Source organism: Galendromus occidentalis, unplaced genomic scaffold (assembly GCF_000255335.2).
Source record: "Galendromus occidentalis unplaced genomic scaffold, Mocc_1.1 scf7180000077524, whole genome shotgun sequence".
NCBI classification, from domain to species: domain Eukaryota; kingdom Metazoa; phylum Arthropoda; class Arachnida; order Mesostigmata; family Phytoseiidae; genus Galendromus; species Galendromus occidentalis.
The window spans coordinates 1,159,234-1,185,273 of NW_003805512.1; the positions used below are offsets into that span (position 1 = coordinate 1,159,234).

General features: G+C 51.2%; 3 protein-coding genes across 3 annotated transcripts; 1 reads left to right on the plus strand and 2 right to left on the minus strand.

Moving 5' to 3' along the window:
- Positions 1-600: 600 nt before the first annotated feature.
- Positions 601-4,089, minus strand: LOC114828452 (putative uncharacterized protein ENSP00000383309). The gene is given in 7 exon segments (XM_029112678.1): positions 601-639; positions 735-1,109; positions 1,241-1,486; positions 1,670-1,798; positions 2,508-3,181; positions 3,184-3,507; positions 3,510-4,089. Coding segments are annotated over 7 exon segments (2,367 nt in total).
- Positions 4,090-12,316: 8,227 nt separating this feature from the next.
- LOC100899803 (transcriptional repressor scratch 2-like) lies at positions 12,317-19,895 on the plus strand. Its single transcript, XM_018641100.1, has 5 exons — positions 12,317-12,410; positions 17,845-18,302; positions 18,440-18,637; positions 19,349-19,475; positions 19,585-19,895. The coding sequence occupies exons 1-5, from the start codon at positions 12,317-12,319 to the stop codon at positions 19,893-19,895; spliced, it is 1,188 nt and encodes a 395-aa protein (XP_018496616.1).
- Positions 19,896-22,248: 2,353 nt separating this feature from the next.
- Positions 22,249-25,547, minus strand: LOC100899937 (probable protein phosphatase 2C T23F11.1). Its single transcript, XM_003747716.2, has 9 exons — positions 25,347-25,547; positions 24,899-24,979; positions 24,648-24,805; positions 24,388-24,479; positions 24,228-24,287; positions 23,907-24,080; positions 23,700-23,809; positions 23,480-23,599; positions 22,249-23,372 (listed from the first exon to the last, which is right to left on the minus strand). Exons 2-9 carry the CDS (start codon positions 24,965-24,967, stop codon positions 22,842-22,844), a joined length of 1,314 nt encoding a protein of 437 aa, XP_003747764.1. The 5' UTR covers positions 24,968-24,979; positions 25,347-25,547; the 3' UTR covers positions 22,249-22,841.
- Between the last annotated feature and the right edge of the window lie 493 nt (positions 25,548-26,040).

A 26,040-nucleotide genomic window follows, 5' to 3' on the forward strand; every position in this document is an offset into this window, starting at 1 on the left:
GAGGTTCCATAATCGAATCTTCAACTTACGGTCGGCTCACACAAATGGTCACACGGAGTATCCTACATTTAATCTCGCGGAACTTCCGAGATCGTTCGATTTCACCATCGGATAGCGCTCGCGATTCCTCTGCGTTGTTGACACGGCGAACGTTTCGATCGTTTCTCTGGCCTCGCCGAACGCACACTTGGCGAACATTTCCGACTTGCGCGGCGTCAAGAAGCGCGGACAGACACTCCGCCGATTGCAATCAGTATCGTTTCGCATCTAGTTTCGAAGCTTCTACATTGTCTGCTCGAGCTCCTCCGATACCAAGGTACAAGGAAAATGACTTCAGAGTTGATTAGAGCGTTAAAAAATAATTTCGAATAGAAACACGGAAATTCGCGCACCCGACAAAAAAATGCAGAAATTCGCGCATTTATTCGCGCGTATCGCGCGCGCGATGAATGCCCAGCCCTAGTGTTCGTTATTCGAAGATTCGCGGGGGTTCCTAAAAATTGTCGGTTCTGCCGCTGAGTTCGAGAACACAATCTGCGAATTAATTCCCGATCCGATCTCGGATCCCAGGTGAATGAGATGGTCGAAACGAGAGAACGCTTAGGTTCCTCCTTGTTGTTGAATTTCGATCTTCTCCACCTGCAACGAGAGGCGGAGGACAATTCTTTAAGAACTCCTTCAATATGATTTGTTATCTGGAGTCGGGGACGAAATCTCTGGGGAAGCGGTTCTGCAAGCGCTTGGTCTATCGGATCGCCGTCACTCTGAATGGTTATCTTCTGCTCTGCGCGAGTCTCTACGACTCCATCTCTCTCCATCTTGTACGTGACCGTCTCCACGGTGCGAGTTTTTGAAGAGATGGTCTGCCACGAGTTGATTTCGCCTTCCTGCTCGACGGATATGTCGTGGGGCGGGACGTGTTGCGTCGTAACTTTCGTCGTTGAATACTAACCGCCAAGCGGGAGTCCGTCTTCAGCGATGGTATCGACCGAGTACGCGACTTTTCGGGTCTCGGTCGATACTACTGGGCCGGTTTTGGTCGAAGAGGACGTTGTGTTCGACGCCATTCCGTTGTCGTACTTCATCGATTCGGTCTTCACTATCGTTTGCTGTGGGGAGATTCGATCAAGGAATTCCCCGACTGTATGCTGAAGACTTGCGAGGGGTTTTCAATCTGTGACAGAAGGTTTTCCGCTCTAAAACTCGGTCGACGCAAGCTAGAACCAACTGGAGCACTCACTGGCAGTTGGTCCACCGGGACGGACATCACTCGACCAGTGGACGCGATGTGCTCCGTGACGAGGGTTTGCTGTTGCTGCTGAGTCGTAGTTGAGTATCTGGTGTACTCACCGGTCTTGTCGTCGTAAACCAAACCCCCGGCCGCCGTTGGGCTCGCGCCCGTTTCCATTGCGGCGTTCCCAGTGGATCTCTGAGGAATGGTTTCCGTCTTCTCGAATCGGCCGGACGATGTCGTCGACGTGTAGGACTGGAAAACATTTAGACGAAGAGGTTGGATTTTCATCCCATCGTGTCCGTCCGATTTCATTGCGCACGGCTCCTCGTGGAGCTTCGAAAATGCCAGACAACGTAGACGGGTATCGAGAACGTTGTCATTTCCCATGTGACGCATCATGCCAGAATGCCAGGGAGGATTCGGCGCGGGTCTCACCTGGGAATCCTTCTCGAAAGATGCGGAAGGCGACTTCGGTGGTTGTTTCGATAGCCTGCCTAGCGATCCGAACGAGGTATCCTTGACCGCGCTAGTCTCCTGACTTCTATCTCTCGAATCCTGGCGGTACTGAGGATGGGGGTGGCGCGAGTGTTCGTGCAAACGCCGCTTTCATCCACAGCCAAGAGTACAGACTGACCGCTGTCACATCTCATAACAACACTCCCACACACATGATGTAGCCAAATATCCATCTCTCCGCTCCTGGCAAACCTAGATATCCGAACTCTATCTAAACCCTAGCGTCGATGAGCTTGTTCTCCTCTATCTGCCAGCAGATCCAGAATCCATGTCCGCAAACACAGCTGGCAACGAACGAATTCCAACAGACTCATGTCATTCGCTTGCCCAGTACATATTTATAAGGTGGAAGAGATTGATCCAATCCATCGCACGAACTACGCCACCTTCTGAAACAAGAACTAGGTACTCGCGATTTCGAAAAAAAAAATTACACCTATGAGGAAAGTCACACTCTTAGTTTTAAAGACTCAAAAAACGAACTCTGTGCTCTCAAAAAAAGGGAGTCTACAAGCGGGGGATCGTTCTGTGATTGCGCATTCTCATACACACTATGTAGCTACTGATAGCATGGCGGTCATGAAAGTCATCGTCGATCACGCGGAAATCATCGTCGTAATCATCATTATAGAGGTCACGCACGATCCATCGTCAATCGATGAGCTCTGACAGTTCGCAATCGGGGCATTCGCCGGAGCGGACCGATAGAGAGAGAGAAACTGGAGCAGAATCAAAACAAAAGAAGCAAAATAAAAACCTTGTAAGATGCAGAGGGCTGGCCGTATGCAGAACGGTGCGTGCTCGGGGCCATCATACCCTTGCTCGCAGAGTCGAAACTGTAGTCGAAACTTCGGTCCGAAGACGGTGTCGTCAACGAGGTGTGTGTCACGGTCCTTTTGACCGGAATTTCGTAGCTCTTGACGAGCGCGGACTTGGGCGTGGCGTAGTATTCCTCTTGCGGTGGGGGAGTCCGACTGTGCGAGCTGCGTGGATAGGTCCTTGTGGAGGTGACCGGTGGATTGATTATCGAAACCTTGCGTTCGGCGCTCGTGTCCAACCTCCCGGTAACCACGCCGGCAGATCTCGGCGGTCTTTCCTGCCTGCACTCCTCGAAAGATTCGTCGCTGTTCTCCTCTTCACTGCCGCCACTGGAGTCGATGTCTCTATGAGATGAAGGCGTGACGGCCCCCGGTCTGGAAGCGCTTTTCGGTTTCTGTGGGATCGGGGACTTGCGGGGTGGTGACGTGGACGTCATCCCGCTCATCCTGGAGGACGTAACGGTCCTAGGGGCGGCGGTGGGTCGTGAGTAGATTGAATCACCACCGGCTGTCTTTGTCGGCGATGTCGGTGGCGTCGACCCGAAACTTCTCGACATCGAGTCGGTCAGGCTGGAGGAAGACCGGTCGTGTGCAGAGGACTGTTTGAGGATCGGCTCGTCGGGGCACCGCTCGGCGAATAAGTGAACGCAAGACCTTTCTCGACCTTGGACTTGACGCGATCAGGCGACGTAGGCGAAAAGGTCTTGTCTCTGCTCTGCTGCTCTGTGTAGGTGAATCCTCGGGACAAGCCGGTGCTTGTCCGACTGGATCTGTGTTCGTCGTCCGCTTTGACTTCGTACATGTACTCCTTGGTGTACGGGGTGGCCTGCCTAAGGAATCCCCCTCCCGGTCGGGAGCCCTCGATCGGACTCGAGGTCCTCTAGGGCTGCTGGTGACCGGGGGCGACCCTGGGCCTTCCACCGCTCGGCCTCGGCGTACGGGATGCTCGTCGTTGTCCTTCAAAAGATGCAAACTGCTTAGATTCTCCTTCCGGTTGAGGACGTGATGCGGATGCGAAGAGTCGGGCTCTTCCTCGAGCGTGTTCATGCACTCGGTACTCCGGTCGAGATTGTTCCTCACAACCTCCTGGTCGACAAGAGCCGTAAGAGGAGTTGTGATGATTTGACCTTCGGAGTGAATGTGTCGAAGGGGTGGGCGACCTTTCGACCGAGCGCCCGTCATCGTCGGATCGACGGACACGGTGTGGGTGGAAGGTTCTCTCGCAGAGCGGCTCTTTGGACTGTCGGTGTTGTTGAGATCGACTTCGTTGCTGCGGTGGCTGTGTTTCTCGATTCGGTGGTCAACGCGATCGACGCTCACAACGCTATCGACAAGATTGCCGTCAGATTGGCTCAACCCCACTTGCGGTTGTCCTCCGTCGTCGACGCAAACGTATTCAGCCGAGTCCTCGACGGAAGATCCTATGTTGTTGACGCGCACGGATGTCCTCTTGAGTTTAGTGAGTGTGATACCAGTTCCGTCCTGTGTTTTTGGTTGGGCAGGCGCAGGATGAAGTAGCATGCACAACGACGCGGGCAGACATTACAGAGTTAAAATATGTGGTCGAGTGGTTAGCACACATCCGACGATAGGGTTGGTTAGGCGACGGATGTACGGTCAATCAACAATCCAATCAGGGAGCCAAAACAAGCGTCATGCAGCAGGGGGTTAGGAAGGGGAAAAAATTGGAAAAAAAGCTGTTAGTTTTCAGTTTCGGCAACTTCGGAATTTTGTCCATAGATATCTTTACTGATGTATAGATTTTGAATCCAACGAGACACATATAAGATCTTAATGAAAGTATATGGATATGCTCCTTTTACGTTCTACGGGTTTCTACGTTCATTGCTACGCTTCTCCTTTATGTCTGTGAGACTTAAAACCAGTTTTCAGGTTTGGGAACAGCTCGGAGTCTAATGTTTGACGAGTCGTCGACCGATCATCGTTGAGGGAAGAATAAATCGGGAGAAGATCAAGTCGAGAGAAAAATAAGGATGAAAATCCGTAGAAATAGGAAAATCAATATGGGACACGTGGAGAGAATTGCGACCTCGGCATTCTTTATGATAGACCATCATTCCAGCCGAGAAGTACACAGCGGAAGAAATTCACAAGTCAGGGAAGAGGAGACTCGTTATGGTGATCGCCCAGTTTGGCATCCACGATCATCAAAAGAAGAAACGCCAGCGAGTTTCAATGTCTGCTTTCACTCAGGAAGGTTATCGGAATTCCTGCGCAGATAGGGCGAATTCTTGGATCTGACCGGATAGTTGTGAGTAGGTTCATAAGCCCTCTTCAACGTACACCCGGTTTAAAACATCCTTAATCATGACATTGGTCAGAGAGCGGATCAGGAAGATGGTCATGAGGAAAGTTTTCAGGATCGATAGGGGGGTGGAGCAGGAGGAGAAGTGAGAGAAATAAGGAGATGAGACGAAGGTCCGATCTCTAAGACCCAGAATTCACCAAAATAAATAAAATGTTCGTGCTGGAGACCCATTGAGGGAGCTCGGTTCGATCGGGACTCAGGAATCTGTCATAGATAGGCCGAGGAGTCAGTTTCGAGAGCAAAACTGCGTAGCACCCGCGGACGACTCGATGGGTGATGTAGTCATGGGCAAGATTCTTCGGCTCTCTAAGATTCTGCCTGCGAGAATCGGACTCATGCTCCGAGCACCGACCGCATAAGAGGATATCTTCCGAGAAAATGATCATTGATACATGGAATCACGGGGAACTCTCCATCGCATGACGGGAGTATACGGATTTCCCATGCCGATACCGTATGCTGGCTCGAAATCGAATGCTTCTCTCGCTCACGAATATATTACCAGTAATTGCTTGAGCTTGGCACCATCATTTGGGACCCTCGAGGATGCTTCTTGACGCCGGAAGCCGTAGATCTTTGTCCACCGATGAGATACCCTCTCGGATTTCAGGGGGGACGGGACTGAATTTCAACTGAAAAGCCTTTGGAAGCCTCGAGCGCCGATATCCCGCGATGATCTCACGTGTATCTTGGAACGAACCATGTATTCGTATAGCTTTCACTTATCGTTCTGCGATAACGAAGCCTATCGCAACACTTCCTGCTGAGCTCCAAGGATTCGAGAAAAGTGGAGACTGTCGCCGATGGAGGGACAGCAGGACATCCGCGTGCCCACTCAGGAGAATGAGCTGTCAGACATTCTGAGGTCCTTGCGGGAGAAGTTCCTAGAGACAGCGGACTCCAACAGAGTGAGTCGAAATTCGAGAGTAGGAACGTGCTCCCTGCGGAAACGGGATGATTATCTATAGCCGCATTGTGATTACTTCTCATGGAATGAAGATATCCGTTCGATCATTTCGGAAATGAGCGCCGGTACATCAATATCTAAAGTAATAATAGAGTCGTTCAATCCCTGAAGGAGATGTCGGATGACGAACAATCGACGAGTTCCAGCATAATTGATGAGATCTCCGGATTTCCGAATGGGGACTCGACGGAGAAACCGGCGGATGGTACGTCGGCCTCGAGACTCAGAGTGCGCTTTGACGGGACGGCCTCCTACCACGGACGCAGCGGCGTCCATTCTTCCAAATGTGAAGACTTCATGGAGCAAACAATCAGCGTGGCAGAGATCGAGAAGATTTTCGACATCGATTTCGACCAGGTAATCGTAAATTTCAACGGGCATTCGCCCGATGTGTACAGTGAGAAAGCTCGATCCCCGGCTGCTTCCATATTCATGACAGGACTGGGTCAAGCTGGTGACGTCATATCGAGTCCCGAGGCCTGATGATCGACCTTTGACTAGAGAGGAGCAATCGATCCGCGAGAAGGTGCAGAAGGCGGAAATTCGCCTGCGAAAACGCGACGAAAAAATACGACTAGCGATGCAGAAAGCGGAGACAACTACGGAAGCGGAGATGATACGACGTCAGGTGATGGAACGTTTGCGTTCTAAAGCCGAAAAGTACATGGAGAAGCATAGATGTCGATGGAAGAAAGACAAGCTAATGGTACACCGAAATCCCTTCTGATTATTTATGTCAGACCCCGGCTTTGCACTCGGATGCGGGCAAGCTGATTGGAATTGCAGGACCCGAAGAAAAGTCCATCCAAATCGGGTGGACTCGGCGGAGGAGATCACTGACAGAAACTCACGGATGACGACCTCCAGCAGCGATTGCGGACCCGATTTCAAGGATAGGTTCCGGCTGTTCTTGTCTCTTTGAGATAATAAATACGATGGTTCATCAGTCCGAGTTCCTGCTGTGAGACCTGGTGGCAATGCGAATCGTTACCCCGAGCACTAATCAGAAAGCCGGTGGATAGCCGGGTTCTCAGAGCTATCTGCCATCTTCAGGCAGATCCTCATCCGTCCTTCGCTCCATCTAGCCATCCATCGGTCGGTAGAGTCCGGATTCGCGGGAGCCGACTCTGGAGGCTGGCGATCCGTCTCGCAATGCTTCGACGGCAACGGGAGGAAAGCCTTGATTTGATTGACTCCCGGACGGAATAGATTCACATGGGCGAAGGCGTGGGCTCTCTGGTTTAAATCCAGGGTCCAGCTTTTTCCCCACAAGCTGTGTCTGATTCCAAGGAAGGACTTCCGATTGATGATCAGCGGATTCGAGTTGCCCGGTGCAATCACTGATACGATAGACGATAAGACTCACGACAACCGCCGAGCGGGGCGAGACAAAGAGAGCTGTGGGTGAATGAAGCGGGGAGGAGAAGTGGAACAGGACACTGGAAGCAACAATTGAAATGGGGGTTGGGCTTTTCCCTGAAACCCCGCATGCGAACAGCAAAGGAGGCCTTCTCTCTAGGCACACCGGTGTGGTCGTTATCGCTGTCATCAGTCAGCGGCCATTCTCGTCTCGCTTTCGTCGGCCGACCGGCAAGCCGACGAGTCGAGCGAGCAGCCGGCCGGCTACAATAGATAATGACCTAACTCTTTCTGATAAATGTCTGCCCCGTTCCCGCTTGCAATGAAGGCCACAATAAAATGTTGCTCTCCTCTTGTTCGCTATCCATATCAACCAGCGGCCGAAGCGTAGTGTCCCGGCCGGCCGCATCCCTTTGTTGTGGCTCTTTTTCGCGCAAGTTATCTTGTCGTCCCCGCTTCGCCACTGCGCCCCGCTTCTCCTGGGGCTCCGTTCGCCTACGCCCCCTTCAAAGCCTGCCCGACAGCATGCTCATCTTCTCCCTCCTGCCCCTACACGACCACGCGACGAGGTCCAGCGGGGAAGAGAAAGGCCTAGAAGAGAACAACTACAGGTCTTCAACAGTTAGCGAGCCGTACGGCTCCCTTACTCGGCTCAATAGTCGCCTATCCCCAGACTGCATATTATAGAGCTCGCTTTCGGTGGGAAACGTTGATTCCGACACAGTGATGTGTCTGAATAGCGCTTCTGTCATGCGACGCCTTCCTGCGACGCCGTACGACTCGCGAAAAGAAACGGGGCGGGAGCGGCGGAAAGTGATTTCCGCACCGGACAAGCGCTTCCGGTTATTCTTGAGACGTTTATGACAACTTGATGAGCATAAGATACGCGAGGATGGTGGTACGCGTCTCACCTCGGCTATCGTTCCTACGTCGGCCGTGCAGCTATTGTGCTCGTGCTACTCCTCTCTTCTCGCATTCCCATTCCTCGTATCGGACGGAACGCGGGAATCGTTCCAAGTTGGACTTCAAGGATGGGAGGAAGATCCAGGGAACGAGCCTCGCTGATTCGGAGTTCTCCTATGTCTGGTATCGAACGACGAGGATGTTCTGGATGTTCCAATCCATGCATGATGGCATGCAAAGCCCGTGCCCAATATACGGGTCAAGTACCTGTGTCAAGTTAGTGTGCGAGCGGAGTAGCGTCATCCATGAGTCCCGAGCCTTTGAAGGGGGGATTCTGCCCGACGAATAAACAAAGGGTTTATGAATTGGTTGAGTTTATGACTGCGGTCGTAGATCACCGAAGACCGTCCAAGCAATCTGGGCAGGACAACGGGGAGCACGTACGCTCCGGTGACTTGTGGATTGCGCGATTTAATATTCACATAGACAGTTGTGACCTTTCAACGAGAGAATGCACATTGCGTGTGGATCCGTGAGCTGTCGCATTTCGGTCGTAGAGGAGAATGAGATGTTTCAGCAAGTCTTTGAAAGTCAATAAGATTGTCATCCTTTTCCCTCCTTAAGGAAGAAACACTAAACACAGGAGTATTATTAGTTATACAGGCTCCGCGTGGGGACGATGAAACGTTTCAGGACGAAGATGCGTCTGAGAGCCCCCATGAGAACACCCTGACTGAGCGACGAACACTCCGCTTGAACAAGTCGCTCGGGCTGCCATCCAGCTCTCCATGGTGAGACAAAGCTCTAATGGAGTTCGCTCTTCGATTGCATTCCGTCGATGTTGCTCGCAAGCGTTGGTCGAGGCAACAGCCCGTACGCGATGGGAGCTTAGATGGTGAATATAGCCTGGCGCAAAGAGCTCCTCCGCGTTCTGAACTTCCGCACCGCTGCCGTGGTGACGAATGACTTGCAGTCTGAGACCGAATCGCCATATTATGACTCTCCGAGGCATACGAGAAATCCCGACGCCGAGAACAGTCTTGTCGGAGGTCGACGCTCGGTCGGTCAGACGCGCTCTCGTATTTCCAGCTGGCCGATTCGGCACATTTATGCTTGGAAGAGCAAATGGGCGCCGTGAATGTCCAATCGGACGATTTTCGGTGATGCCTCTGAGGCTTGAGGAAAGCATTCCCAATGATAGGGACGGGAACGTGTTGACCATCCATACAGGGCTCACCGCGGGATGACCAGGATGACCGGTCGACACGGATTCAAACCTTCTCTGAAAGGAATTCGAAAAGGCTCCAAGACGACAAGGTGGACAACGCCGGATCTTGTAAAAATCGGGCGGCATTATTTGGCATTTTTCTTCCGACCCAATGATCCGAATCCGGATTCGTTTGATTTTAGGAACGTGGAGTTGCCCATTCAATGTGTCCATCGACCCAGAGTCTGAGTGAATTATACTCATTGGGGCGAGCCTCCGGATTGAGCGACTCATCAGAAGGAAAATCATGCACGTCATATGAGTGGAGGATGATTATCTACGTTTCCTTACCGCTCCTTGAGAATCACCCCGAGAGCTCGATGTCGGACTGGAGTTTTCTCCCGGCAGCTTCTGTTCTCCGACTCCAATCAACGCGGAGTTGAATCCATGACCTTCGATGACCAGTCGTTTTGAGTACCTGTTTGTGTCCAGGCCCGGGCAACAATCGAGAAGTGTGGGCAGCCGGGCTGGTTGACTGATTTGTTGGCGCCTCTCAAATGGTCTGAAACGATCAACGAAGCGGCTCAACCTGGGAGCGTTTCGGACGCTCCCACTGTTCCCCACAGCCCTCAGCTCGATTCGGAGCGTTTTGCCCTCGGATAGGGCTCGCATCGGTGCTATTCGATGTGGTTGGTGGAGGGATGTCTCGATCTTTCTCACAATCAGACTCGTTAGAAAAGTTTGCGCTTTAGCAATGCTACGAAGTCTGATGCCTTACAAGTCTTCGATGAGAAATCTGCTTGGAGATTCCAGCTTTATCCAAATGTGTCGGCTGACTTAATTTCCGAAACTGAGGTGTCAGCTGTCAACTCACTCTGAGCGACGAGTAAGCTGATGTCAATCGAAGAATTATACGGCGCCCGACCATGAGTTTTTCTCCGCGCGGTAGAGAAGATTACAGGAGTGATCTAGTGTTTTGTTTCAGAGCCTCCGACGATGAGTACAACTCTAGAGGATATCTTCTGTTCTGGAATTAGTTATTGGTATTGCGTTGAAGACTATGCGCATATCTACGAATGTAATATTGAGAGTAGTTCTGATCCCTCAGTTTTCTGTGCGTTCGTCGCATGACGTGGAGTAGCCTCTCGAAGATGCTCCGCATAAACTCTCCCCATTTCATTCCCGTGGTCTCCCGACACGGGAGAAGTACATTGGTACTTATCAGGGATGACGAGCGGCGACGTCCCTTGGCTCTCATCGGGAGTGCGACGCGAACCTTTAATCTCGATTGAATTAATGATCATAGAGAATAAGATAATCTCCGTGGATACATCGTCGATCGGAGAGATGACTGTGGCCGATCATCGGCATTTTCCTTGCTTGCAATTGACTCGGAACCGGAAACACTCTCGGGCTCCGTCTTTTCTCGCTCAGGTGCATTGACCTCAGATTCTTAGCTCGACTGATTTGGTGTCGAGCCTATCCCCGTCTCAGATAAAACATACCTCCTTGAACTATGGAGGCTCCAATAAAATTGAAGAGGAGACTGAGCTCCTGAGCTAAAAGTAGACGGGCTGAGCCAAGGAGTAGACGGACACCCCATTTCCGACGCACCTCATTCCTTGATTTTAGCGTCATCTCCGAGCTGGACATCTTGCGGTGCCGGACAGTCCTTGGGAACCCAGTCCGCGGTCTGTGTCTGGAGTCTCATCCTCTGTACCTCATGGCTCCGCGAGCCGTCTAACAAAGCTTACTTAGTTCCGCCAATCCTCGGACGGGATTTGATCGAGAAAAAGGAGGAAGTCCGGAAGCCCAGAAACGGGGCAGTAGAAACTCTGACCGCAGACTGTTTATCTGCTGTAGACTTATTTCAACCAGGCCATCGACGCGAATTCGGAGAGCGCCTCGAAGGCGAGGGCTGATCGATTGGAGATGCGTAAGTTACGAATAGTCATATCTCATATCATAATTTCAAACATTTAAGGGAATGAATGACAAGCTTCTCTCCGCCGACGCCTACATATATGTATGTATTTGGGGGATGCCACGCCGTCTCCTCAAATTTGAGGTTTCGGGATACGAGCGGAAGCTGCTTGTCACCGATGGATTATCGGAGAGAGAGGATTACGGAGAGAGATTCTTGAGGTCAGAGCTCAATGGCGGTCAAGTTCCTAGCCTTGGCCTTGTAATTATTCGCCAGACCTTGCTCAGCTCACGAGTGTCGAAGACCTCCATCGATGCGGCTCTTCAGGAACGTCACGCGTGACTCGGAATATCCCAGAGCTGTGTCCTAGCCGCTCAACAGGACGTAGGATGGGACGTTGTCTTCTGCTTGTCGCCGCGAACCGAATTTCGCGACAGACTTCCGATCAAACCTTATGATCGCTAGAGGAATCTCTCGGCAATGAAGCCGAAACTGCCGAGATAGCTAGGAAGAGGGGGTCCCAATCATAAGCTTCTGGAGATTCAAAAACAAGATTGGACCCTCTCGCAAGCGCATGACGAGCCCGGAACAAATGAATATTTGAGTCGAGCTGCATCTTTTCTGCATACTTCGCTTTGGGAGATTCACCCGAGGACATTGTATACTCGAGCAGTTCCAGAACAATGGGAAATCAGCGGGAGGGTATTGCTCTATTCAAGAAAAAGAATGTCTAGCGGAAATATTGGGTATTCGACATATACCCCGAATTTTTCTCTGAAAACGTAGGTTCATGATGCGCCTTCACTCTTGGGGTCCGGCGGCGAATCCTAAATGGCTAGGCGTGGACTCCACGTGGAAGGCCCCGTGGGCGGGCCATATCAGTTGCCCTCTCCGCTTTGAAGGGCTCTCTGTTGATCCCTTGTTGGAGTTGTCGAGATCAACTGTTCACTCCGGGGGTTGGTTCCAGTGGGGGACTTTTTTTCCTCACGGGAAAACTAATAACCGCCGTCGTTTAGTACCATCTTGTTTTGTCAGACCGGAAACCTTCGATCTGCGAATATGCCCCGGTGTTACCTTCTGAAGAAAAAAGTCGCCGCCCTAGAGCTCAGGAGAGCTGCGGAACAGGAGAAGTTCAACGCGATCGCGCGCCACGGTGAGTTTGAATTATGATTTTCCCTGGAGAAAAACGTGCATGGCAGGAGAGTGGTTCCGCGTCTCGACGCCGACTCTTGGGAGCGACTTCCGTGTCCCAAGGCCTCTCGTGTCTTCGTGACGTGAGAAACCTTTCCAACCGCTTCCATGCGCGGACATTCGGGGATTTCGGAAGCGCGAGTCCGTATCCTGAATCCTGACCTCAAACGTGTAACACTGGATTCCTCTCCTGGAAAAAAGGACGGCTCGAGAGTTGATCATGCGCTGGGACAGGCTCACGGAGCTTTGCACGGTGAAACCTCTTCGAAAGGTGTCCGGTTATGACTCAATGAATTGCACGACCGTCGGGCTCAATGCTTCAGATGCTGGGAGAATCTCCACTGAATCCCCGTGAGCAGAAGAGAGGATGGGGGTGGCTCTTTGAGGGCGGCGCGGCGCAAGCGTTCACGGGTTGCGCACGGACTCGGTCGAGCTCAATTAGCACCGTGAGGGATCAGGTATGCCCCAATATCGGGTACCCGTGGGTCACCTCGTCTGTCTGAGGAAAATGTCGTTCATCATCGTGTGATGCGCCCTGAGCAAGCAGAGAGAGCTTCCAAGATCATTAACAAATCCCTCCCTCGGTCACAAAGCCTACACAAGTTGGTGCGGAGCCTGATTCAGTCGACTTTGAGGATTTCCTGGTGAATGCATTAATGTGACTTCGCTCCTCGGCAAGGACTTAGTTCTCGAGATTCGAGGCGAGGGACAGCTTTAGAGCGGAACTCAGACCGCGGATATCAGTTATGACGTGATGTATATACGAGCCGTGTAGCCTTATATGGTGGAGGGATCGAATATCTCTCACAGTTTTCAATTCTTGAAGCTGCCCTCAAGTAGAACGAGTCCCCCTGCGAGTTATCCGTGTTTGCATTGAGACGACGAGTGCCCCAGTAAGAGTAACTGATCTCCATTCGCAACCTATGCAAAAAACAGTGTCCCCAGACTTTGCTTGCTCCTGCGGTCTTCTCCGTTAATTTGGACAAATATTCAAGACTCGAGCTACCAGGATAGAGACGTGCGTCGCATTTGCTGACCACGAGCGGATTCGGCATGTACATTGGTAGCTGGTCAAGTATCCCTCGACACACAATGACTGATTGAGAAAAACTAAAAAGGCCTTGCGTATCCCGGCCGTACCGGAACATTCGATCCGCAATCGATTCGGACGAAAACCTGTGATGCTTCCGGAGGACGGGTCAATTCCGCCTATACAGGTGGATACGGGAGCCGCTCCATTGCTCAACGAGCAGAAGAAGCTGATGATCGCTTCACCCTATGATGCCGCAATCTTCCTAATGATGCGAGGGTCTCGTTTTGTCCGTCGATCAATCGAAAAGATAACCGTGTGATCTGCACGAATGCGGATAAATGATTTCGATCGCTTCGTTTCGGCGGGGGAGCCCGGAAATCAGCCTTCATATACAAAGTCAGTATTGTATTCGGAACGGAAAAACGACGCTGCTTCACAATGAGTGGTCCTCATGGAGGTGTCAGGAATCATTTTTCGTAGATTCATGGCTCGTTGAGATTCTACAAGATTTGCGGTAACTCCTTGATCTGCTCCCGCCCCTCCTAAGGTGGATCCTGAATCCTGATCAGAGGCGGAGCGAAATCGATTCGAACTTCTGTACCATCCCGTACATTGATGATTGGGAGGCGAGGGCTTGCTGTTTCATAACGTGCGACGTACCGCAAGCCAATTGTATCGTCATCATTCCGTAAGGACGAAGGAAAACTCGGGCGCGTATCTCTTCAAAAAGCTAGATTTCCTGTCATATTGAGTCCAGCTCGCCCCCCGAAGGACTCTTTCCGGGTCTGATCATTAACCATGAACGTCAACCTTCACCAAGTTCGTGAAATATTCATTCAGAGCTCTTTCAACCCCAGCTCGTCATTCTGACAAACTCCGGTGGGATTTTTCACGGAAGCTTCCGCGCATGGAAACTACTCAAGCTCATCATGGTCTTCGCGTTCCCGAAAACGAATAAAGTTGAAGCGGAACAGGATCATGTCGTAGAGACTTTTCTGCGTAAAAAAACAGTCACACGAGTCAATGGACCACGTTTATCTGCGAGGTCGAGACAACAACCGAATCCAGGCCAAACAAATATTCCATAAAACGGTGCCATTAAATATTCATGCGATATCCATAGGAATCAGAAATAGATTCAAGTTCGTCAACGACCCCGTGGGTGCGGCGTATATAAATTTCCTAATTTCCGCGCGAATCGTGTCGTGCCGGATGGGGGTCAAGCTACAATGAGCGAAACACGACGAGTTTTGTCATGAGCCGTGAATAATTTACTCAGAAACCCTCTCGAACTCGATATCAGACCTGTGGAGCAATCTGTGAGAAAATGTTCTAGTTATCAGAGGACTGAATTTTCGGGAGATTTCGCTCACTCCCACAAAATTTCACCCCAGGAACTTGGATCGCTTGCTGAGAGCAAGATCTCCTGTCAAGAGATGGTCACTGCGTCCCACTCCTGGCTCGCGACTCGAAGCCGGGTATACGGCGTAAAGGGTTTCGACAAGGCACCCATTTTGGATATGTCCTATCGTCGGAGGAATCCTCCAAAAATCACTTTCTTTCCTCATCCAGAAAAACCGATATGGGGAAGTGCGAATACGACATCAATCCGTTATCAGCAAATTGGCGGAGAGATTCTCTCCGCGAAAGACGAAACCATGTTTCGGGAACCTTGTTGCCTTTCGGGCGACACTGGAGCATTTGTTGACGGAGCCCTTTGCGGTCTGATGTCTCGAGTCCAAAGAACGTGAGCCCATCCAGGAAACGTCGACGGGTGAAAGAGCGACGAGTTGTAGGCAGACACGTTTGAATGGCTTAGAGCGCGCTCGTCGGAGCAAGAGCTACCCTCCTTGATTTCCCGCCTAGAATTCACCGCGAACCAATCGCAGGCGATGGGAGGTTGCCGCTCACTCATGAAGCTCACGAGTATAGTCGCCGTCCAGGCATTGGAATTGTCGTTCTCCGTCCGCAGCGTGTACTCATGGTTTCCCGCGGTCAGCCTCATCCGTGAACGGGTGGTTCCATTCAATGGAACTTTTATCTGACTCCCGGTTGAACTTGCGAATAACGTGGCAGCGATGAGACGCGTGCCACATTCGCGCGCATCGCTGACTCCGCAACCCCCGTAAGGCCTCGCCGAGCGGCCAGCGGAGTTACGCCCCGGTAGGAAAAGTCAGATCCTCGGTATTCTGGGTATCCCTCCTGGCCCGATCCTTGAAATCAGGCTACGAGGAGCGCAGTTCGACTCGCAGAGTTGTTGCACTTCCTTAACGTGTTGGATTCTCGCTTGTCCTCGCCATGGAAGAGAGGAGCTCAACGCCTCTTGGACCGATTCCCTTCACGACTTTCTTTTGAAAGCGGCGACATTTCGATCAAAGAGAAACTTTTGGCCGCGTACGAAGTTGGCTCGAAGTGCCAAACCATTCTCCAGGAGCTGACAGCCTCATGAAGCATCCCCAGAACCCATTTCCTAACATTTCGATTCTGATCGTCAGATCATATGCAATAACAGCTTAAAATTGGCTATCCATTTCCGATATTGTCTCCTAATATGCGTCGTTTCGAGTTAAAGATATTTATCTAGGGATCATGGTGATTTCATTCTGCTTGTTGATCTAGATCTTGTTGCTCTCGGCTTCACTCCTCTGTGGTGAACAGAGAATTCGAGCGATCGTCCGGGTATGACTGGCGCTCTGGGGAATGATCAATGCTTCCTCCTATCCGATTTCCCCTCCCGATCAGACAAAGGCCGACGTAGAAAAAGTTCAACAATCGGACGCGCTCACACTTACCTCCGCGTTTCAGCCGCCGGAGCTCCTATTCTTTCACTCTCCCGCGTTCACCATTGAAAGGATAAGATATAATTCACACCAACGATTATCGGACTTGAGTCCGAGGACAAACAGGTCTTCTTCCGAGCTCGCTTCCACCTGTGATTGTCGTGGTGGCAGTGAGGATTCAGGGAAATCGAGAGAAGCATTCGAGTACCTTTGTACTCCCTTTCCAGAGAAGATCGAGAGAAATCATTCTGAAACAAACATGGAGCCCCACGACGAGTATCGTTCCGAGCTCTACGATCGAAATCTCCGTGTCGTTATTTCGGCACCATCGCTATAGCTCGATCGAGAATCTGAACGAACCGTACATTTTAGTGGGCTTGAAGGCGCTGTCGTTGGGGCAGTCGCGTCCGTCCCTGCCATTCCAGGCGTGACAAGCGTGACTCCGCTGAGGGCAACAGGCACCTTGTACGAGCCATAGCGTCACAGTTTAGTAGAGCAGGACATGCTCCCTCCACAGAAGCGGGGCGATATTTCGACGTCGTGGTGGGCTTTGAATTGCCATCGCTACGATTCTTCTCGGCGCGAGCTTTGTGTTAGGGTAGCTCGAGAACCATCGGCACTCAACCACGCATCCGAACAACCTGTGACTTCTGAGTCCGGGTCAACGCCCACGAAAGCATCGAGGGTTCGAAAAATCCTCGAAGGTGTGGCTCGAGAGCTGTCGAGAAGCGCATCTGGACCCATGGACTGGGTTTCATACCAGAAGGCGGATTCGATTAAAAAGAGAGCGACACTTGACGTTCCGTCAAAATTTGACCGTGCGATCGAAGTCTGGCCGAGAACGAAGGGAATGGCCGCGAAGGACGATAGGAGAAAACCTTGTCACCGAGACGCTAATATGGGTCCTTCCGCATTTGTATGCAGAGCGACGGATAGCAAACCTCTGCCGGTATCGGCCGTAATGAAACACCTCTTCCCAACGACCCGTCCAACCATCCATCTGTACGTCCGATCGTCGTCTCTCTTGATCCCGGAGCAGGTTTTTCCCCTCGTTGTTCTCTTTTTCGATCTCCTCCTCGATCTTTGCATGCCGGTCTCCCTGTCGACCAGACGAAAGAACGGCCGCGCAGCCGGCCGGCCGATGGCTCCGGCCCCACCGGTGATGATAAAGATCAAGGAGGTTTTTGCTCGTCATCCCTTTGCTGCGATTCCTCGGCTTGAATCGGAAATGCCCGTTTCCTGGATAGAGATTACTTACGCCAGCGTTTCATCCTTGAACGGAATCATCAGCCGAGAGATGACGGCAGCCACGGTCGGGATTTCGGTTGATGTGAAGGCTTGATGTTTTTAGCCGACTGTTGCCTGCTTACCTTGCCGGTCCTCCCCCCGCTCCTCCCGGTCTACAGATGATTCAATATCTGATGCTTGGGGATCCGATGCGGGATTATTCCCCTTGGCGACGGTGGAGGACTGTCGACGGCCAAAAGTCCACAATGCGCGGCCTTTCTTTCATCTCTTATTTTCTATCCTACTCGCTCATTCCTCCCGGATTCGCTGCAAAACTCATCGAAATCATTTCACAGGTGAAGTCAATTCCCTGACCGTCGCGGACAGCCTGCACCCCAATGAAGTTACCATCCTCAAACCGATTGCGCCTCCTCGAGCCGCTTCTCCCTGTGGCGATTATGCGGTCTTCCCTGAATATCCTCCTTCACACCAACAGCAGCTCCGTGGATCGCTGGATTTCACTCCTACGCAGCCGATGGGAGACTTTTCGGATTCGTCGACGACCAATACTTCGTTGCAAGACCCCGAGACTCGCTCTTTTCCTGAGAGCCATCGAGCCTTACAGTCTTCCCCGATCACCGAAGCTAAGCAGCATCGGATTTTCAATCCGGCTTTCGACGCAACTCCATTCAAACCCTTTCATAATTCCGGCGCCATGGATCTCACAACTCGACAAAAACACACGAAATCTTCCGTAACGATCTGTTATACCTACGATGCATTTTTCATCTCAGACGGCAGATCGAAGAAAAAGGTCAGTCCGCGAAGATGCCTAGGTCGAACGTTCCTCGCAAATCACTTCGAAACTTTACCGAGCAGTTCGCATATCTCTTTGGACCATTATGAGCGATAATCTGATATATTGATATGCGATGTACACAGCCAACCAAGCTCAAATCCTGCTCGACTGACGCCATACTCGGGGTGATTCCCTCCGCGAAACCGCAAAACGAGCCCGAGGGCCGTTCCAGATACTCATGCTCGGAATGCGGGAAACACTACGCGACGTCATCCAACCTCTCGCGACACAAGCAAACTCATCGGAGTCCAGACTCGCAACTGGCGAAAAAATGTCCCACGTGCAGCAAGGTGAGCTCGATACTCCCGTGTATTAGATACATTGGTATTCCGCCTATGGTTGGGATGGTGGTGGATCTGACGGAGAATAATGGGAACGAGGCCGCCGCATCCCGAAAGAAGAGAAGAAATGCCTCTCGCACCTCGGAGGTCAAGAAAATGCAAACGCTCACAGAGAGCGTTCCCGACTCCGAAGAGCTCCGGCCAAACGACTCTTTGGTGCTTTGCGTTGTCCAGTCGACTCTGTTGCTGCCAACTCTTGAATATGACCGTGAGGCTGACTGGGAGTGCGGGCGTGGCGGCGTGCATCCGAGCGCACGTGAAGGTGAGGATCAAGTCATGAGGCACACGGTCGGTCGGTCGAGCGCTTCATCTGGGTTTGAATAAACGGCTTTTCAACTTGATGCGTTTCACCGACGGTCGGAATGATGAGTGGATTGTTCTTTGGGGTATAATGCCAAAACCCTTGGGATACTCTCTCCGCACAAACGACTTCACATCAAGTGAATATGAGCGGCATGATACAGCTCCGCGGACAAGTCTTGAAAACAATCGTGTGCGCTGCGAGCCCCTGTGTCACAATCGATCTATCATACAATTTATTCCACGTCAGAGAAAATGTCGCAAATAGAGGCGATTCTCGATGATAATTGTTCCTCTGGGTCTAAACCACCCGGTCTGCTTCGAATTCCCAAATGACGAGAATTTTTTAAATTTCTTCAGGTCTATGTGTCTATGCCAGCGCTCGCTATGCATCTGCTGACGCACAAACTCAATCATAAATGTGCAGTGTGCGGCAAGGCTTTTTCTAGGCAATGGTTGCTCCAAGGTCACATGAGATCTCATACAGGTACAGAGAGTTTGAGACAACTGTATATCTCGATTCAGAAGAATTCAGAGACCTTTTTTCACATGTCGAACTCGTTCGCAAAAGCTCAACTCTGAACTTCGATTCCCAGGCGAGAAACCCTTCGGATGCGCACACTGTGGGAAAGCGTTCGCTGATCGATCGAATCTGCGTGCTCATATGCAAACCCATTCCGGACTCAAGTTCTTCAAATGCACGAAATGTGACAAACGTTTCGCACTCAAAAGCTACCTCAATAAGCACATGGAATCTGCATGCATATCGAATTGTGGCTTTCCGGTTGAGAACCTGATCGCCCTCCAGGACGAAGCTCATAGCATGCCGATCTCATTTTTGGGAAATCACTCAGATCTCGCATCAGAATCGATCAATGGAGATAGCCCGTTGCGATACCGGGACTAACGCGTAATAGTGCACGGCGGGAATCGTGAACGAGGATCGTGCGGTCTCAATAACATGTTATCAAAGTTACGAAAGTGGAGGCAGTACTTCTCAGGGACTGATCTGGGCAGGGACCTCAAATTCCGCTTGGATGTGCAAAGATCGAAGCGCTTCTGCCAGAGGCTCAAAGACTGTGTGCTCAGTCCGGCGTGATCACAAAAAGGATTGCATCTGACTGAACCGAGATATTTCCATTCTGCTGGAACACGCCCTGCCTTGATCTAGTCGGAAATCTAGTCGAATAACTAGGTAGTCTCATTGTTGTACTAATTTCTATCCACTCGGAACTCCAGAGAGTTCGAGAGTCGCAGGCGGATCTGTCCAGCTGTTTGAGCTTCTTCCCAAGTCTTAGGGTCGTAGGGTCAACTGATCCCTGCACACATTTAGTTCGCATGTTCGATAGTCCGGGAAACCCACGCCAGTCGAGTTCCCAACGGGTCGATATCGATGGCGTGGTGCGCTCAAGGGAACTAGGCAATCATTGAGCCGGTGAGGATTCGATCCCCACTCCGTGCTTGCACAGTTTAGAATGTTAAATCGGCTAGGCATCTTTTTCGAGCCGGAGTGGCTCATCCGTGACAGCGGATGCGACGCTTTGTGGGCTCCTCGCTGTATCTGATCGAGTCGACTACGGGCTATGAGGAAGAAAGGCATTTACGAGAAAACGGAGTTCACGATGCTGAGCAATCTGGCAACGTGTACTACGGAGCTACATTAATATACAGAATAAAGCTTTCTCCATTGGACCTCCCCTGATGATGGGATGAGCCGTCTTGGTTCGAGTTACCTAGACTCGACCCATTTCGCGAAGATGCGCCGCATAGATTCCATACCAAACCCCTTATGAGATTCCGGAATTGCTCAAGAATCGTACATTCCTAGATCTTACGCCGAGTGCTGGCCGGGATAGCTTCTAAGTAAGCTGCTTTGGAAGCATCTTTGGGAGAAAATTGTCGTGCTTGGTTTATAAAAAGGTTCCTTCATGGTGGTCTGTAGAAGCTAGGAATCCGGTGTAGGCTGGGCTCCGTTCAGTCAGCATCGCGCGTCGACGTGCTCCCTTTCTATGGGAAATCACGGACGGCCTCGTTCCGAATAGGGAGCTCAAAAAAACCTCCTCATTTAGGTCGCTCACCGAGCTTGTTGACCAAATATGGTAATTTGCATTCTCCAATAGCGACGTCAATCGAGCGTGGACCGATCCGCTACACTCTACCTCAGAATTCTACTCGTAAATCGTGGTATCGCCGCCCCCGCACCATGATCAATATTTTCCCCACGTCACAAAGAGGGGTTCCCGCCACGAGCTTCTTGTGGATTTTCCTTGCCTCCTTGGTCACAGCGGTTCTTCCTCAAGCCCGCGTGATCTGTCAAGGGAACCGAATTGTCACCAATATTATTTATCGTGCGAGAGATGTCTGGGCTCCCCGCATAGCCGCCAACTTCACTCCTTTGTACTTGGACGATCCACTGAACGTCGTCTTCATCATTCTGAAGAATTCCAGAGTATACAACGCGAGTAATGTGTACCTCGAGGGAGAAGTTGGTGAGTTTCCCACAATCTCATGGACTTATCAGAGGAGTTATATAAGTTCATTAGTGTCTTTCCCCCAGAGGTGAACTGCACAGATAATTTTTTCATCGAACTGACTTTCCACGTCGGCATTTTCTACCCATCTATATTGTTCGAAATGCATCTTCCGCTGTATCCCGGTCCGGTAAGGGAACTCCTACTCAAGGCTGTTGACTTCGACCGAGCTCTACTTCGAAGAAGAGAACATTGGCACCTCGTACTTAGAAGAAGGGGGTCACGAGGAACTCTCGCTTTTAGGCTGGCAAACTCACCGCTCAATTCGACGATGTTTTCGGAGATGTTGTTTTGAGATTCCCGAGGGTGCGGAATGCCTCGGTACCGTCTTCAGTTACTCGCTTGAACTTGTTGACAGCCTTCAATCAACGATTGACTTTTCGAGGCCTAGGACCGCTTAGTGCTGGCATCTCAACTGCTTTGAACGCTTTCCATCGGATTCACTTCCAAGTCCTTTATATCATCATGCAGACGGTACTGAGGAATATGTTCAAGAACTTCTTCAAACGGTACTCCATACCGGTGTGAACATCGACACCCTGACTGACGGGAAATCCGGGAGTCCAGAACCGAGTGAAATGTACTGGTTTCTCAGTTGCAAAAGATGAGAAACTTCGAAGCGGTGAGATATTGAGGAATCTACCTCGGCGTTCTGAAACTACGATGTGACTCTTGACCCTCGTGACGTTGTCTTTGGTCGTCCACGTCGAAGGAAAATTTCTCTACTCGCTTTCCACCTCGAAGCTTTTTATTCATATCCAAGGCTTCGTCCACATTTTCGTTATGCCACCAAGGGGTTTCTATAATATATTTGGCTGACTCCTCGAGTCTCCGTCGTACTCCGACTTGGAAATAAATCTAAGCACTGCGCTAGGTTTCCTTCGGCGCCTCGTTCAAGCCTCCGTGTACTGTATCCCATATCGCAAGCTAATGATTCATATCTCTCGTTGTGATCAAAGTGATGATGATCAACGCCGATGCTCACGTACTCTACGGAACGCTCTCGAGGACCTCCCGTGTCTCCCGACTTCGTGCTCGTGATGGTGGACGCGGTGGAGATGATGGCCGGTTCCAGAGCGAGCGTAAGCTCGTGGAGGATTTCGGGACCGGCGAGCATCTCCCCGCCTGGCAGCCGATGCGACACGACGACGCCCCATCCTAACGTGACCGATGAGAACATCTGAAGTCACAGAGGAAACGAACTCCCAGCGGACTAGGTGTCTGGGATGCTTGGGGTCTCCTATTGAGTAGGGGATCATGCGCTTTCCTTGTATAAACATTCCTGTAATCCACACCGAAAGCTGTCACACTTCCGGCGACTTCTACGCCGATGAGCGTTCGGCTTCGCTGGGAGCCTCGCTCATGTCCGTCAGTGTTCTTTCCGTCGGCGACTTGAGATCATCCGGTCGACTGGACGCTCTGCTGTCTCCGGTTTGAGTTTGAGCCGACGCTGAAACGACAGCCATCGTTGGCACCGGTACGACCTTCTCGGATTCGAACGTGTAGGCACTTTCGGCGTAACCTCCGACGACACTCTCCGCGTAGCCGGGATATTCGGCAATCTCTTCGGAAATCGGGCTGTTCGGCACAGAATCGTGATCTTCGGGAGACGGCGGCTCGGCCGGAGCTACAGTGTGAGTCACAGTGGTGACTGTTTGTTGTTTCTGGAGGGGCAGACCAATGGTTCGAGGATAGTCCGCCTGCTCTTGGATGGGCCGGGAGCACTTTGCGGCCAAGTGGTCGAAGCTCCGTCCATTGAGAAAGCAAACTAGCACTACCGTCATATTGTCGCAGCCCAGACCTCCCATTGAGGTATCGGGAGCCAGGCATCTCGTCATCAGCTCCTCGCAGATCTGCAAACGAATCAGCATTGAGCAAGATAGCGCGTCGATTAGCCGCCCAGATATGAACGTTAGCTCGTGCCTTCTCGGTCGAGCGGAAGAGACCGCAGGAAACTCACGATTTCTGGCTCCATCCGTTCAGCGAGCCTGACGCGGATGAATCTGACGACTTCCTCGTTGGACATCACGTCCCAAATTCCATCGCAAGCTAGGACTACGAACTCGTGATCGGGTGTCAGCTGAGGGCAGAAGCAAAAATGAGACAAGGCGCTGGAGAGCTCGACAATTCTCATCAGGTGATCTACCGTACATTGCACGAAGCTAATTGTGGCTAATTACCGGCTCTACCGTCACGTCAGGAAAAGCTGTGACGATTTGTTCATGCGCTGGCTTCTTCTCGTTTTTCTTAAAAACGAAATCGCCGAATGCTCGAGAGAGAGCTAGGTTCCCTGCAGGAGAGAAATCTCTCAGCTATCGAAAGCGGAGCGTCGCTGGAAGATCTCGATATTCATTCCCGGCATCATGGGTTCTAACGGGGGAACTCACCATTGACCCGATTGAGATCCACCCAGCCTCCGGCGGCATTTATCCTCTTTGCTTCTTCTTTATTCGAAGGTTTGTGGTCGAATGACAGAGGGACCGTTCGTCCGGCAACACAAGCTACGGCTCGTGAGTCGCCTATGTTTCCGCAGTATATATTCCCCAAAATTTTGGGATCGTCTGAAAAAACTGAGCGGAACATCCTATTCGACACAGTCTACACTCAGTCTGCTTTGTGATTTCAGAGATTTGAGCGAGCACCCTCCGATTGGGAGTGGGAGAGAAACCGTTTGTGATTGATTTCCCAACAGCGAGGTGTGAGCTCACCTCGCTTGATGAGGACAACGACTCCCGTCGAACCCGCTAATTCTTCTTTCATAACGTCATCTGGAAGAACAATCAGGGTTCAGGAAGCGATCAGAACCCTTCGGAAAAGTCGAATGATCTCATGAGAAGTACCGAGAGCCGCGGGCGCAGCATCACTGACCGTTCAACATGTCTTGATCGACTTCGAGGAACGCTTGTTGAATAGCTTCCACGTAATTTCCCCCTTGATAAGTCGGTTGTGCTATGATTTTTCTGGAAGCATACAGAACAGATCGTTCACTATCACGGACGAGCGTCTCGAGCTGGTCCACAGTGATCGATCGAAGCTAGAAATCTACATCTTATTCAGATCATTGAAGTTCCCACGTGGAGGGCCCGAATGTGAGGGAAACTCCAGAGGAAACATTTCTTCACGAGTACCTATGCACATGGCAGCTAGCGTATTTAGCAACTTTCGCGCCTCCGTGGCCGTCGTATACTGCGAAAAACGCCGCGTCATGGTCATCGGGAAGACTCAGGAGATGGGTGTGCGCATCCTCCATGTTGATTCGCCAGCCTTGGAGACATGATGCTCCGACCTGTGGACATTGCCTCGGGTGAATCTTCGAGATCAGTCGCGGAATTCCTCATGCTCTTCCATCACCATCATCTGATCATCTACTGCAATTTACCTTTAGCATCTCGTTCCCACAGCATGAGGTTTCTTTGACCGTTACGGGTTCTGAGAGAGTCTGTCCCATCGTTGAAAATCTCTGGAAAAATACATTCGTCCTCGTCATCATCGATATTTCGAAGGATTCTCGAGTCTTCCGAGCGAGGTTTCCGATACGATCACTATTAAGAACTTTTTGCTCATAAATTATTCGTCATGGATTCAACCGTTCTTCTAGCACGGTAACGAGGCTCATTTCCAACGATGCTCCCAACGTATTCGATGAGCAAAAATCGATAAGGGACCCATCATCGAGGGCAGCAGCTGCGATTCCTCACAAATCTGGTACAGAGCTCCTGGGGATTCTTGATTGATTGACTCTCGGCCCCATTAATTTGGCGACGCCGCCAAGAATCCGCGTCTACTTAAGCGTATTTTCTCGCGATTCACAATCTTCCAGTACTCACAGGTGCGTTGTGATTCTAGGAGATCAGATAGAGTTCATGGGCTTGCTTGAAACACACTGGTGCAGGTATAGCAAAGAAGTGATGTGATTTTTGTGAGCTATCCCTCTTGTTATCCGTGGGTGCGCGTTCCGGTCGCTGCCTACGGTAGGGGAGACTTGTGTCTGTATCGAGTGCGACCCAGCTGCTGACAGAGGGTTCTCCATCGGAAGCGAAAGGACAACGAGGAGGAACCGCACGACCCGGTCCTGCGCTACTGATGTGTCAAGCTTTTCCCGCCAAAATCCAGCGACGGCGCGGCGGTCTTTTCCTCCCTTCTCATGTATTTCGTCTCGCCCCTCAAACAGATAACCATCCCTGTAGCTACGTCGATACTTTCGATATGCGTAAACCGCAGCCCGGTGGAAATACGCGAGCGGCTGATGGTCCGGGGACCTACACATAAATCGACCGAGGGAAGCCCTGCGATTCAGATCTACCATCAATATTAGGGACACAGGACAGTAGTCGGCTACGAGCGAATGCTGCACATGTGACTGGACAAAAGAAAGTTGGTGCGCAGTCTTGACCTAATCATATTTGAGATCCAATCGTGAGCTCCAGATCAGAGATCCACATCGAGAGAAAGAGGGAGCTTTCATTCAGAGCTGCGAGCAAAGGGATTCCGGAATGGGGGGACTTGGTCAGTGCAGGGATA